General features: G+C 44.0%; 2 protein-coding genes across 14 annotated transcripts in view; both read right to left on the bottom strand.

Annotated features, from left to right (window-relative positions):
• Positions 1-13,524, bottom strand: part of LOC119464235 (uncharacterized) — a 107,054-nt gene that overhangs the window by 55,744 nt on the left and 37,786 nt on the right. The window lies entirely within an intron of this gene.
• The window catches only part of LOC119463883 (uncharacterized), a 119,662-nt gene continuing 109,863 nt past the window's right edge, over positions 3,726-13,524 (bottom strand). For 8 of the 13 annotated variants that reach the window (XR_007463177.1, XR_007463181.1, XR_007463179.1 and 5 more), the window contains 2 exons: positions 12,634-12,712; positions 3,922-3,973 (listed from right to left, as the gene is read on the bottom strand). Coding sequence is in view for 5 of the 13 variants with exons in the window: in XM_049655518.1 (XP_049511475.1) it covers positions 3,902-3,973; positions 12,634-12,712 (151 nt within the window). In the remaining 8 variants the exon portion in view is untranslated. Of the gene's footprint in view, positions 3,974-12,633; positions 12,713-13,524 lie in introns of all 13 variants that reach the window. The other 5 variants (XM_049655518.1, XM_049655516.1, XM_049655514.1 and 2 more) reach the window with 2 other exon arrangements.

Genomic DNA, 13,524 nt, shown 5'->3' with positions numbered 1-13,524 from the left:
CAATTGTATAAACATTTATTATCCATGATTCTCCCACCTTCCCTTTACCGTTGTGCATTCTCTGGTCTCTCAGGGCATGAGATACTTTGACGAGTCCACAACATGCCTTTCTCTCTATGTACAAAAACATTTTTTTTTATTATATTGCACAGGGAGACGCTACCTGTGAAAACTCAGCTGCATAAAACAGGAATTTTTTGTATCTACTGTGAATTGTCGCTTTCGCAACGTACCTGAAGCTATAGAGCACTGCTTCACAAGTTCTAAAGGTGCATTATTATTTTGAGATGGGTTTCAAAGGCCTCCTAAGATAAACTTTATTTTGGATCAGCATACCATCCGATACTTGATTGCACCCCACGAAAAAGACGTCCATTCTATATGTTTTTCCTAATTGGACTAAACAGCTTATGGAAGACATGAATGTTGGACCTGAACGCGCAGCCCATTGACACGCACAAATTTCAGTATGCTCGAATGGTTGGTCACTTGAAGGACATGTATGACCTAACAGAGTTTCAGCTGATACAAGTGTCACCTGTTAGTATGTTGCCTGCTGTTTCCACTGAAAAGTACAAGAACTCTTGCGGTTTTTCTGTGGTGCATGGTGTGTCCATTGTGATTTATAGGTCCTTTCTATGTCATCACTATGTTTCTGGCTAGTCCTTCGATGTTTATCGTATACAGTGATACGCACGTTTCTTACAAATACATAATGCAATGAATACTATGCCAGAAAAAAAGGTACATGTTTAGGTAGTGGCTCTGAAAATGACATGAATAATGACACGTTGTTATTGTGAATTTGATGTATTCTATATTTCGTCAATACAGGCTCTGTATCGGACGCTGTGATCCCTTTTTGACGGAAGTTATGCGCTGGTTCTTGCGTAGTGCGTATTTTTTTTCTCATTCGTTTATATCCGCCTGAAGATTCACGAAACATGCACAAAACATTGTGAGACCCTATAGCCATCGCGGCTTGCGGTGGTTCCAGTTAACAAAATACATAATTTTTGCAGCAACATTACAGCGCCCATAAATATTTTGAAATATACGCAATATACAGAATATACGCAATAATTTCATACCTCACATTAATATTTATTCACACATTTAATAAAACTGATTTAGTGCTGGTGAAGAGGGATTATTTTTTAGATTATTTGGAATTAAATTTCAAACTAGGGCCCCCATAAATTATAGGGATTTCTTTCCGTGAGCATTTTTCCAAGTCGTGAGGTTAAAACGATAACTATTGTAAGCTCTTGTGTTCCGTGTAGCTAATGTAACCATGCTTAATGGAAATTATTTGTTCTGAGCTAAAACATGATCAATGACTTCGTGACCTTGTATGTGTACACTGTTGAGCGGCAGTATCCGAAGTGATTTAGAGAGGTGCACCGTTATCTGTTGACTTGGATAAAGTTATAACTCTTATTGCACGTTCGCTTTGTGGCTAAGTGCTTTTAGATAGCTAGAATATCTGGCTTCCCAGTTACCATTATAATACACAAGATGTGTATGAACAGAAGTAAATTAGAGTGAGGGGCAAATAAAGATACGCAGAGAAGAATTCACGTTCACTTAACAAAATATAGCACCCGTATGCCAAATGATCGCAGATATTCTTAATTTGAGCAACCCAATTCGTCTGTGGTTCAAAAGTGACGCCTAAATATTTAAAAGACTTTACGTGAGTCCAAATTGGTATTATCCAGATTTACTTGGAAATTTTCATAATCTGCTACTTATTTCCTAGAATGAACGATAGCGTACTTTGTTTTGTTTTTACTATTGGTGTGCTGATTACTGGTAAACGATGTTTTGAACATTATTTAACTCATCATTTAGGCGGCCTCTAGTTCATCCAGTGTCACCTTCAAAAATTAATGCTGTTTCATCAGCGCACATCCGAGATTCAGAATATTAAAGTATAGATGGGAAATCGTTGTAATCAGCTAAGACCCAACGGAGTAAACCGTGCCTTCCTATGCAGTAACTAGGCAAATGAAATTCACTCAAAGCAAAAGTCCCCAGATTTCTTCCTCGCAACTCACACATGTGCACAAGCATCGGGGAAAGGCGGCGCAGCTGTCGCGTGTCTGCGCCCTTATCAAAACGGAAATACACTCGTTAAGTGACGGCCGGTTCTGTCGTCACTGAGTAGGCGTTGAACAAGTAAGTCATGGCATGAAAATGCCGCAATGTGGGGAATTTCGATTAGCAGCATTCTCGAAGAACCAGAAGTTCAAGACGTGTATGGCTAACAGCGTTCGGTCTATTAGAATGGTTGAGACTAGTATAATATCAAGTATAATATTGTTTATTCTTACCTATAATAGTTACGAAAGTTCTAACTTTTTCTGCATTATGCAAATAATGACACTTGTAAAGTACGGGGGGGGGGGGGGGGCAGATCAAGTTGGAGAAAAAAAATCAAAGTCAGCCCTTCTGCACCTTAGTTCCAATCATACGCTCATGTTTTCTTATCTTCATTGTTGTACTATATGTAAGCCAACATTGCTTGACAGACGTAGTACGAGTGCATCAAAACATCTTATGACGACTGAAGAAAGATTTAGCTATACAAGCATGACAATACTTTGTCAAGCCACGTTACTGAAAAGCACCACACAAACGTCATTCCGGGGATGGCCGTTCGGAAACTCGTATAAACAATGGCGCCAGGTCTCCAAGGTAATATTTTAGGAAACTCTAAGCCTTCAATGTCTTTACTGTGGGATCGCTGCCGTTAGGACAAAAACATTTCGGAAAAGCATAAAAGAAAGTGCCATTAAAAAGTATCTATGCGTCTCCAACTCTTTGCCTGTGTTTGTCCGTGGCCTTTTCTGTAGTGGTTCGCCCTGTAGTTAATTTAAATGCAAGTATAGATATAGAGACAGGGTCAAAAATCAAAAGAAGAATGTATTTATGGGCCCCACGCCATCCGTAGCTGCTGCGAACTATGGGGGCGGAAGGCTTCGTCAGGTGCATGAAGCACCTTTTGCATTCGTCCCCATCTTGTGCGTGTGTGTGTGTGAATCCAAGAAACAAATAAATATGCTACTACTAGTATTACTACTATTATTGTTATTGCTGCTACTAGTACTACTAGAATAACAATGATGTACGCACCCTACCATCGCCTCACCACAATTTGTTACTCGTTTCTTCTCGCCACAAATAGAGGTAATTACAGCCAAAATCCGTAAAGGTAACTAAACATAAGTTAGACGGACTTTGCTACATATCTCCCAAAGAAACGTGGATGAGGATGACGTAATTGCAGTCCATCTCAGAAACATTCACTGTGTGATCAAGACGATACATCACCTGCTAAGCTCACTATATGAAAGATCAAAAAGAGATGGTTTAAAACCTAGTTTAAATGTGCAATGGCATTTCCATCTTCTATACTTCAATGGCAAATATAACGTCAATGAGATTGTAAATTGCTGAGGTCGCGGGATCGAATCCCGGCCACGGCGGCCGCATTTCGATGGGGGCGAAATGCGAAAACACCCGTGTACTTACATTTAGGTGCACGTTAAAGAACCCCAGGTGGTCTAAATTTCCGGAGTCCCCCACTACGGCGTGCCTCATAATCAGAACTGGTTTTGGCACGTAAAACCCCATAATTTAATTTTTTTTTAGATTGTAAATTGCTGAAAAAATGGCTTCAAATTATTTGAATTTTGTGTTCAGAAGAAAAATTTCACGCCTTTAAACTTCAGAAAACATGCTTGAGTCACAATTTCTTTTATTTTTTGCATTTTGTAGTATTTTTCACTGTCACAATTCCTTGATACAAAATTACTCAATGAGTATATTGTTCAAAATTTTAGCTTTACTCCCACAACATGAAATGTATATATCTATCAAACAAGAAACCAGTCTATTAGTTTTTGGACAGTCTTGCAATTATCTTCCGCAGAGGTTTTTCTATCTTCTCAAGCCTCTGTTCTAGCACCTGAAAAAAAAAACAATTATCGCATTAGACCTTTCAAGACACTTTTATTCAATATGCAAAGACTGCTTTCACGAATTGTTGCTTTAAGACCATTCTGAATTACTGGACTCGTAATTAACTCGACAGATATGAAACGGCTTAATACTTAATTATACGGTGAGTACGGGCTCCTGCAGGACGAGAGTAGAACAATGTCGCATTCGCTTTATCTAAACTAATGATTTCCACCTCTACACATGACACTAGTGTTCAACACGTGTTTGTTTTTCAATCAAAGCTTGTATACGCTAGCCTGCCTGCGCGGGCGATGTAACGCTAAAAAAACAGCTTCTCTCAGAGCTGCACAGGTGGCTCGTGCTCGCCACGTGCTCGTGCCGCTGGTCCCGCATTCGTCGTCATCTGCTTCGAATCCACAGCTGACTACGTTGCCCTTAATCATTCCAGCGTTCAATTTCACTTCTCTTGTGTCGCCGTAATGGGGAGGCCGCGTTCACGAGGGTATGAGCCATTGCTTAAGGGGGTATGAGCCATTCATTGTCTTACGTAACGGACAGATTTAATTTTGCAGAAATTTCAGGGAAATCCATCCCGAACGAACGCACTCGGGAACGGGCTCGTCGTCGACGTGCCGATCCTAGCGTGAGGGCTTCCGAAGCTCAGACGAAACGTCAGCGAACAGCCGCCGACCCCGAGTTGCGAAAGCGCGATGTTGAGGCCAAACGTCAGCGTCGTCTAGCCCTCCAGGAACCTGAAAACGGGGGTGCACGCCTCGGCAACGCGAGCGCAAACTTCCCCGGTGCGACGGCCAAGTTTCAACACGAGTTTCTCAACCGGAACTTCGGAAACAGCTGCAGTGAGTGTGACCGGTTGTGGTTCGAGCACAACGTCGTACTCGTCATTGCAATTCGTTCGAAGGAACACCAAAGAAACACACGACAAACTTCGCTTACCCCCATCTCTTCGACAGGGGAGGGGCTACTAATTTTTTACGCTTACACACATTATGCTGAGGGATTCTCAGTCATTACACTCCGACGTTATACTAAGGGCTACATACACAAAAATCAGCCCATAAATGTAGCTCATACACTGTTCAACGGGTGTAACATATCCTAATGTGAAGTAAATCATCTACCGAAGCGCTCCACATTTGTGTGTACAGTGTCCGTGCAAGTGAGGAATAAACAGTAAATTTATGTATAGGGCTTTTATTTGCTACTGAGTCAATATAACAACGAGTGAAAGACGGGCAACGAGCGTGGTGAAATTTTGAGTGTTCACTCATACTGCGGGACGATTTCACTCACAAATGCGGGACGATTAAAAAAACCCCGGTAACCTGATTTTCCTAGCACGAAAATTACGGCACTTGAACAGCATTACCTCTGCAAATTTTGCGGTTATTGGCGCTCGTGAAAAGAGGACAATTCTTTTTGGCCGCACGCTTCGTCGTATGTGGTTAAATCTGCGCTGACACTTGCGTGATCTCTATACAGGTTTTTCGAGGTTTGTAGCAGCAAAAAAATAGTAGAACACAGACACTGAAAGGAACGAACAAAAGTGGACGTAGCTGGTGCTGAAGGTGGACAGTGGACAAACTGTCCATTGTCCACGTGCACGCAGCTGCTGAACAAATAAACGTGCACGTTTGATTGTATCTTTCTGTTTCAGCGTTCTACAATTTTCTGCTGCTATGAACCTGAAAGAATGAACCAACCAGCTCAGTTGAACACCCTTTTGACTTTATGTAGATTTTCAACCGGTCCGAAGCGCCATGCGCTCTCTCCAGACCAGCCGTGGCAGGTCAAATACTCTGCTTCTGCCCCGTGGTCCACCTGGGAGATTCATCCCCTATTAACGCGACAGCGTTAAGTGCATCGTGTCGCAGAAAGTCCGGCGTCGGCGTGGATGCCGGCTTTCGTGGCGGAGAAAATCATCCCCAAACATACATACCGCGCCGGCCCTCCACGTCGTGCAAGGTTTTGGTGAACAAAAATCGCATTTATCACAGTTAAATCCCTCAGAAAAATAACAAAATACAACTTATTCACAACCTACAGACACGGTGGCTTCGGATCATAATTTCGATGTGCGATAAAACATAATTCTGTTGCGAGCAAACTCAAACACAAACCCCTTTTCCAGCATTTCTACCAGCCCTACAGCGGCACGCTCGGGTAGTTTACTCGCGAAAATGATATCCAGATGGCGCTGGCATCCTCGTCAGGTCAGATTGGGACTTCGCCGGCCTAATGCGTTTTGGACACGCGCGCGCGTCGGGACAATAGCAAACAAATAATAAAATAATAAAAAGGTGCTAGAGCCTTCAGATTTTAATATAAGACCACTTATACTGCCACTGCAAAAAAACGTTTTCCCAGCAATGCATTTCTATTTAAAAGTGAAGCCGACTTTAAGAGGATCGTCGTAAGCTTGGTTTTTGTAATATAGCTTTCCCTCGTTTTGTGTCGCAGTGAAGCGTACTGAAAGAAAAATGCGATGCGAACAGGGCCAGATAACGCTATCGCGTTCAACTCTTAAAGGCGAAGCTTAAGCGTCCTCCAATTTTTTATTTGTCGGAAGACCGTGAGAAAAAGAAGCGGTGCGTTCATATCCCCGTTAACGATTCCACCTGCTCCAATATTTACGCCTGTCTTCGTAATATGAGGAATGTTCAACATATGAAGCACCGATTTTTTTTCATCTTGGCCACAACACAGGTTTCAACAAGAGAGAGAGAGAAAATGATTTAATGAAAGGCAGGGAGGTTAACCAGGACTGAACCCGGTTGGCTACCCCACACTGGGGGAAGGAAAAAAGGGGAGAGAGATTAAGAGAAGAATAGAAAGTCCACTGTTGATATCGCCGACGTAGCAAATTAACAGATCTCTGTTCTATCACTAATGATCTATCAGTCCGGGTCGTAAACGGTCACTCAGTCCTGTAGTTTTTAAAAATCGCAGCAGCGCTTTTGTGGCCTTTTGCAGCTGTGATATTCGAGGCCATGGTCCCAAGATCTTGCTCAAAGTGAACGGTCTTTTATCTAGCCTATTGAGAACGTTGCAGAGGTCATGTCTTTCGTTTTGAAAAGATGGACAGTAGCATAGTAGGTGTTCTATAGTCTCATCAACACCGCAGGCATTACGCTCGGCGCTATCAGCCATTCCAATTAAACACGTGTAAGCATTGGTGAATGCAACACCCAAGCGTAAGCGGCACAGCATTGTTTCCTCATTTCGCGCAAATCCAGGCAACAGCCGCAGCTGCATAGATGGGTCGAGAGAATGCAACCAATGTTGGGCGAATTCAGTTGTATGCCACTTCTCCAATGTCATAGTTTGCGCTAGCTTGCTTAGGTGTTGGGCTGCATCAGTCCTCGATAAAGGTACAGAAACAAGATTTGCTCCTTCGTGTGCTTTCCTAGCAGCTTCGTCGGCGATGTCGTTGCCGGTGATACCGCAATGACTCAGCAGCCACTGAAACACGACGTCGTGTCCTTTTGCGATCGTATGGTGGTGCATTTCTCGTATCTCCGAGACGAGTTGTTCGCAGGACCCGCGACGGAGAGCTGACAAAAGACATTGTAGGGCCGCCTTTGAATCACATAATATTACCCACCGATAAGCCGGTTGGTTGTTAATATAAGCAATGGCACCTCGGAGGGCAACAAGCTCCGAAGCGGTCGATGATGTCACGTGAGAAGTCTTGTATGTGATGCTCATTGATCGTGATGGTATAACCACTGCGCCGGTGGAGCTGATCTCAGTGGAAGAGCCATCCGTATATATGTGGATTCGGTCAGAGTAGAAAGAGTGCAAGCAATCGAGAGCTGCTTGCTTCAAGGCAAAAGTAGGCAGGTCCGTCTTTTTTCTTATTCCTGGAACGTAAAGGCGCACTTCAGGTTGTTTTAAACACCACAACGCTGACGGTGAACGTGTCCAGGGTGTGAACCCCGATGGTAGGGAGGCACTATGAATGCTGACCACGTTGGAGAATGAAGTCTGTGGTCGTCGTTCTGGCAGGGAGGCAAGAGAGCTTGATTGCATCCGTGAAACGTGTTTAATATGGGCCCTAAGCGTGTCGATGGTCATGTAAGTCGTGATCGGATGGTCTTGAGCCGTGATAACTGTTCCTGCTGTTGAGGCGCTCCGCGGAAGGCCGAGGCAAACACGTAATTCCTGTGCTTGCACGCTCTGAAGGGCTAGAAGATTTGATTTGCATGTTTTAGCAAGCACGGGAGAGCTATAGCGTAGGAAGCCGATAAAAAGTGCTCGGTACAACTGTAGCATAGAGCTCACTGATGATCCCCACGTTTTACCGGCGATGAATTTGAAAACGTGAACCATAGATGTGAGCTTCTTCTTCAAGTGGGCAACCTGAGGGCTCCAGGAGAGGTCTCGGTCAACAAAGACCCCCAGAAACCGATGATTTCTCTTGTAGGAGATACGCTGGCCATTGATGCACACTGGATAACCAGACATCGCTTTTCGCGTAAAAGCGACTAACGCACATTTTTCTGTCGAGATGGTTAGGCCTTGTGTGCAAAGATAGCTAGTTGCCTGTGCTGCTGCCTTCTGTAACCTTGCACGAACCTGCGGGCGAGTCACCGCTGATGCCCAGATGCAGATGTCGTCGGCGTAGATCGAGACACTCACTGTTTCCGGTAGGGAATCGGCCAGCCCAAGAAGTGTGAGGTTAAAAAGAATAGGGCTTAGAACACCGCCTTGAGGAACGCCACCGCATGTGTAGTGGTCAGTAGTCGGACCATCTTCTGTGCGTACAAACAAGGACCTTTGTGTCAAGTAGCTTTGGATCCATCGAAATACTCGCCCTCCTAGTTCCAATGTCAAAAGTGCGTCTAGGATGGCTTGATGGGAAACGTTGTCGTAGGCGCCTGTCACGTCAAGAAAGAGTGCTACTGATAATCGTTTCCAAGACTTTTGCTGCTCAACAGATGACACTAGATCGATGACATTGTCAATCGATGAACGGCCTCGTCGAAATCCCGCCATTGAGTCAGGGTAAATATTGTGGTGTTCAAGATACCATTCGAGACGCATGAGGATCATGCGCTCCATGAGCTTTCCGACGCAGCTGGCGAGTGCTATAGGCCGATATGATGACAGTTCTAGCGGTGACTTTCCTGCTTTTAGCAACGGTACCAAGCGGCTGCGTTTCCATTCCTGTGGAACGACGCCATCATGCCATGACCTATTAAAAAGGTTGAGCAGTTCCCGTCGCGCTTCTCGACGTAGGTGGCGCAGAGCATTATATGTGATTCCGTCGGGCCCTGGCGAAGACGAACACCTACATAGCGCCATAGCAGCCTCTAACTCTTCCATAGAAAAAGGAGCGTCCATACTTGTATCTCGTGGACCAGGAATGTCGCCTAAAACCATGTCAGGGAGTAGAACTGTTCCGCCGGTGACTTTCGCACAAAAACTCTTCTGCAACGTCTATCTCACGGCGGTTTTGATGGAGAGCAAGGGCGTTAAATGGGTGTCGTTGCTGGGGACATGAGCGAAGACCCCTTAGGGTACACCACACACGGGACAGTGGCTTTCGGGGGTCCAGTGACTCACAAAAGCATTTCCATCTTTGATCTTCTAGCTTATCCATCCGGCGCTGTATCTCCTTTTGCATTCGCCGAGCTACTCTGAGGTCAAGCATTGACTTCGTGCGCCTGTACCTCCTTTCAGCTCGACGACGTAGTGCACGAAGTCTTTCCAATTCAATGTCATACTCTGTACGCTTTAATGAATGTGTGAAGCTACGCGTACAATCGTGCATTGCGTCTGCAATAATGTCTTCTAGCCTGCGTGCGACTGGTTTCTTGCATGCGTCTTCCACAAGATCTTCAAAGACTGACCAGTCAATTTGGCGAGATATATTGGGTAACGTAGCTTCTAGTCCATCGATTCTCACATAGGTCGGAATATGATCACTTCCATGGGTTTCGATATCAGTGAACCACTGCACTCTCGAAGTTAGGCAACGTGACACCAGTGTTAAGTCTAGGCAGCTGCTGTACGTTGTTCCTCGCAGAAATGTCGGGCTTCCGTCATTTAGAAGACGCAGGTTGTGGCCTGATGCAAAGGATATGAGTGACCTGCCTCTTGAATTTATTCTGGAGCTTCCCCATATCTGGTGGTGAGCGTTGAAGTCCCCTGTTATTATCCAAGGACCGTGAGTCGCAGCCATAAGATCTTTTAGTCTTTTGCTATCGAATTGACTTGTTGGGGAAAGGTAGACGCCAATAAGTGTAAAAGACAGTCTCTTCTTTTTCACCGTAACACAGACATATTGGTTATCGTCGTGTGGAGGTACGGGCTGGGCGAAATACGTAAGGTCCTTGCGAATGTAAACCAGAACCTTACTACTTCGGGCACAAGTGGTTGAAACGAAAGGTTCATATCCTGATAGTCTCAAGGTAGTTGATAAATTCGGTTCACAGATGACCAGTACAGGAAAGCGGTTTTCAAACACGAACTGCCGGAAATCCGAAATACATGACCTCAGGCCTGTAAATTCCACTGTAATATGGAGGCGCTTCTGCCATCATCCCGGAACGATCGCTGCTGTTGTCGAGGAGCCATGGTTCCACTATATAAGTTTTCAAGCACTCGACTTCTGAAGGCTTGCGAGAACCGGATTGATGGCATCCAGCACTTGCAATGCACTTCTAGCTGTTGGTGTCTGCAGCTTGTCCAGAAGAACACGAAGAGCACTCACCAGAGAGCTGAGCATAACAACAATTTGTTGATCCTGGTCCGTCAATTTATCAGGAACAGACGAGGTGTCCCTTGCTGTAGATGTCTGTTCCCGCTCCGTAGGTGCATGTAGCCTCGGGAGTACAGGCCAAGCGTCAGCTGCCGTGTTGTTCGAAGCTCCTTTGTCCTTAGAGCTGACTGCGTTTGGCCTGGGCGGGAGAGGGGGTGGTGATGTACGTGGCTCGTGTGGTACAGAGGCTTTGGAGGTTCTTGAACGGCGTCGGCGACGTGATCTTCGTCGCTTAATAGATGCTGCCGCTTCTCGGTGAGACGAGTGGTCTCTAACCATTTTCTTTAAAATTGCCATTTCCTTTCGAATTAAGGGGCACTCCTTTGAGGATGCATCATGAGGGCCGCTGCAGTTTGTGCACTTCAGCACACTGGCCTCGCACGTGTCAGTGGTGTGTGGCCCCGTGCATCGAGAACACACGGAAGTGTTTTTGCACACACTACTCACATGGCCTAACTTCATGCACTTCCAGCACTGTAGTGGTTTTGGTACAAAAGGCCGAACTGCGTGTCGGAAGTGGCCCACTTTTACGTGTGTTGGTAGGGATTCGGCCTTAAATATGATCTTCACACACCGTGACGTGCCGAGACGAAAAACGTTTGCGATGACGGTGTTTTCTGTAGCCGTCTTGATTAAGATCGACAAATCGGTGTCGGCAATGGTTTCGTCGACATCATAAATAACGCCAGTACTGCTTTCTTTTCCCAGCGGAATATGAGGGTGGACTTTAATCCCGTCAAGTTCCGTAACCTTGCGCAAAGAATCTAACGCAGCCGCATGTTCTACGTCGATCGCTACGACGTTCTTACGGGTGTTTACTCTGATGTCCTTCATTTCATTCGGGACCAGTGCCTCTAGATGTGTAGACACGGCTTGCCTGTTGAGGCATCTCAGGTTGTCCGTGGCGAGAACTGGCATGAAAAGGATGGTGAGTACCTCGGTAATCCGTGATGACCTCATGGTGGACGCACTCGAATTTGATGATGTGCTGACAAGCCTTCTCTTTGCTTTGCGGCTCCGCACCAGCTCGAAGGTGTCGTCACAAGATTCTTCACTGCTGACAGGTTTCAACAAAATGTACAATATTGAAGTCGGTGTGATCACCTTCTGGAATTTCTATGCAACATGAGTTGAAAATACAATTTCATTTCTATTTCAACATGAGTTGAAAATACAATTCATATGGTGACACAACAAATTTTCTGTAAACATATTATTTAAATAAAATGCATACCCATACTTTCAAATTTCAAATGGTAAAAATGAGACAGAACTTCAATGCGCAATCGTGATTCAATAATACCACGTAAGAAATACCAAAGCAACAATTCTGCCTAATATGCTAGTGGTGGCATAAAAGCGACGTAAAATTTCCGTGCTTTCTTTTATGCACGCAAACGTTCAGTTGCTGGTCAATCATTATCGCATTGATTTTCTTTTTTTTTTTTGTTACATTTGGAGAGGCATGTGTCAACGCAACGTTCGTTCACCTAATTGTGTCCTTGAAACCTAACAGCCACCTGCACAGTTAAATTCAGTTTGATTACACAATTAATCGCAAAATGCAAGCAGATAAGCTTCATTATTTGAACATATCTCTACAAAGTATATAAACTGATGTTAACGTAGAGAGTAATATTCGTACATAAACTTTTTACTTAACATCTTCATATCTCCATGTGTCTCTTCGAACTGTTTGGTATCAGTACTACGAAGTCTATACATATTGAATGTTAATTTTTTATCCTTTTTCCAGAATATGTTCGAAAATGTATTAATATACTACGCAACATATTAACCAACAGGTTTATAAGCTACAATTTAGCAGTTGCGTCGAGATATTAACCTCGATTTGGCGAATAAGATGCATCGCAACTCACTCTTATTGCGGCCTTGACTTCTTGGATATCATCATCTAGCTTTTTGTCTTCGCTCCGGTCATCCTCTTCTTGCTTTACTCTACAACCCAACAAAAGAAAGAGAGCTGCTTTCAGGTTTGCCTTTTGCAGTGTGGTCTATATTTGCAGTAGTAATCTTGCAAACAAAGGCTCAGAACCCTCTGACACAATAACATTCGACCGTCTGTCACATAAACGTCATAATAAATGCCAAATATATCTGTAATTTGTGAGCGTGTGAAATATTTCGAAAACGCACAGTATTTCTTGGTGGTAGCCACAAATAAATGCTACGATTCGTTGAATCTTCACAAAAGTTCTCATTGAAGCGTGATTGGTGTAACCGTTAAACGGACCAACAACCAACGTTTATGGTACGAATGTTTCAATGGTATTGAAAGCTTACAGTCCAGAGTGTCCAATCCTGTAGTGGTAACGTGGAAAATGATGTGGAACAATTTTAATTGGAACTTTTCCATCTGTAATTGGCATCCTGATATGCATATGCTGTAAACTGTGATAGAGAAGCGCGGCAGCGATTCGTGCCATACTACTACTACTACTACTACTACTACTACTACACTACTACTACTACTACTACTACTACTACTACTACTACTACTACTACTACTACTACTACTACTACTACTACTACTACTACTACTACTACTACTACTACTACTACTACTACTACTACTACTACTACTACTACTACTACTACTACTACTACTACTACTACTACTACTACTACTACTACTACTACTACTACTACTACTACTACTACTACTACTACTACTACTACTACTACTACTACTACTACTACTACTACTACTACTACTACTACTACTACTACTACTACTACTACTACTACTA

The sequence above is a fragment of the Dermacentor silvarum genome, chromosome 9, assembly GCF_013339745.2.
Source record: "Dermacentor silvarum isolate Dsil-2018 chromosome 9, BIME_Dsil_1.4, whole genome shotgun sequence".
NCBI lineage: Eukaryota > Metazoa > Arthropoda > Arachnida > Ixodida > Ixodidae > Dermacentor > Dermacentor silvarum.
This window is presented reverse-complemented; position numbering and strand designations above follow the sequence as displayed.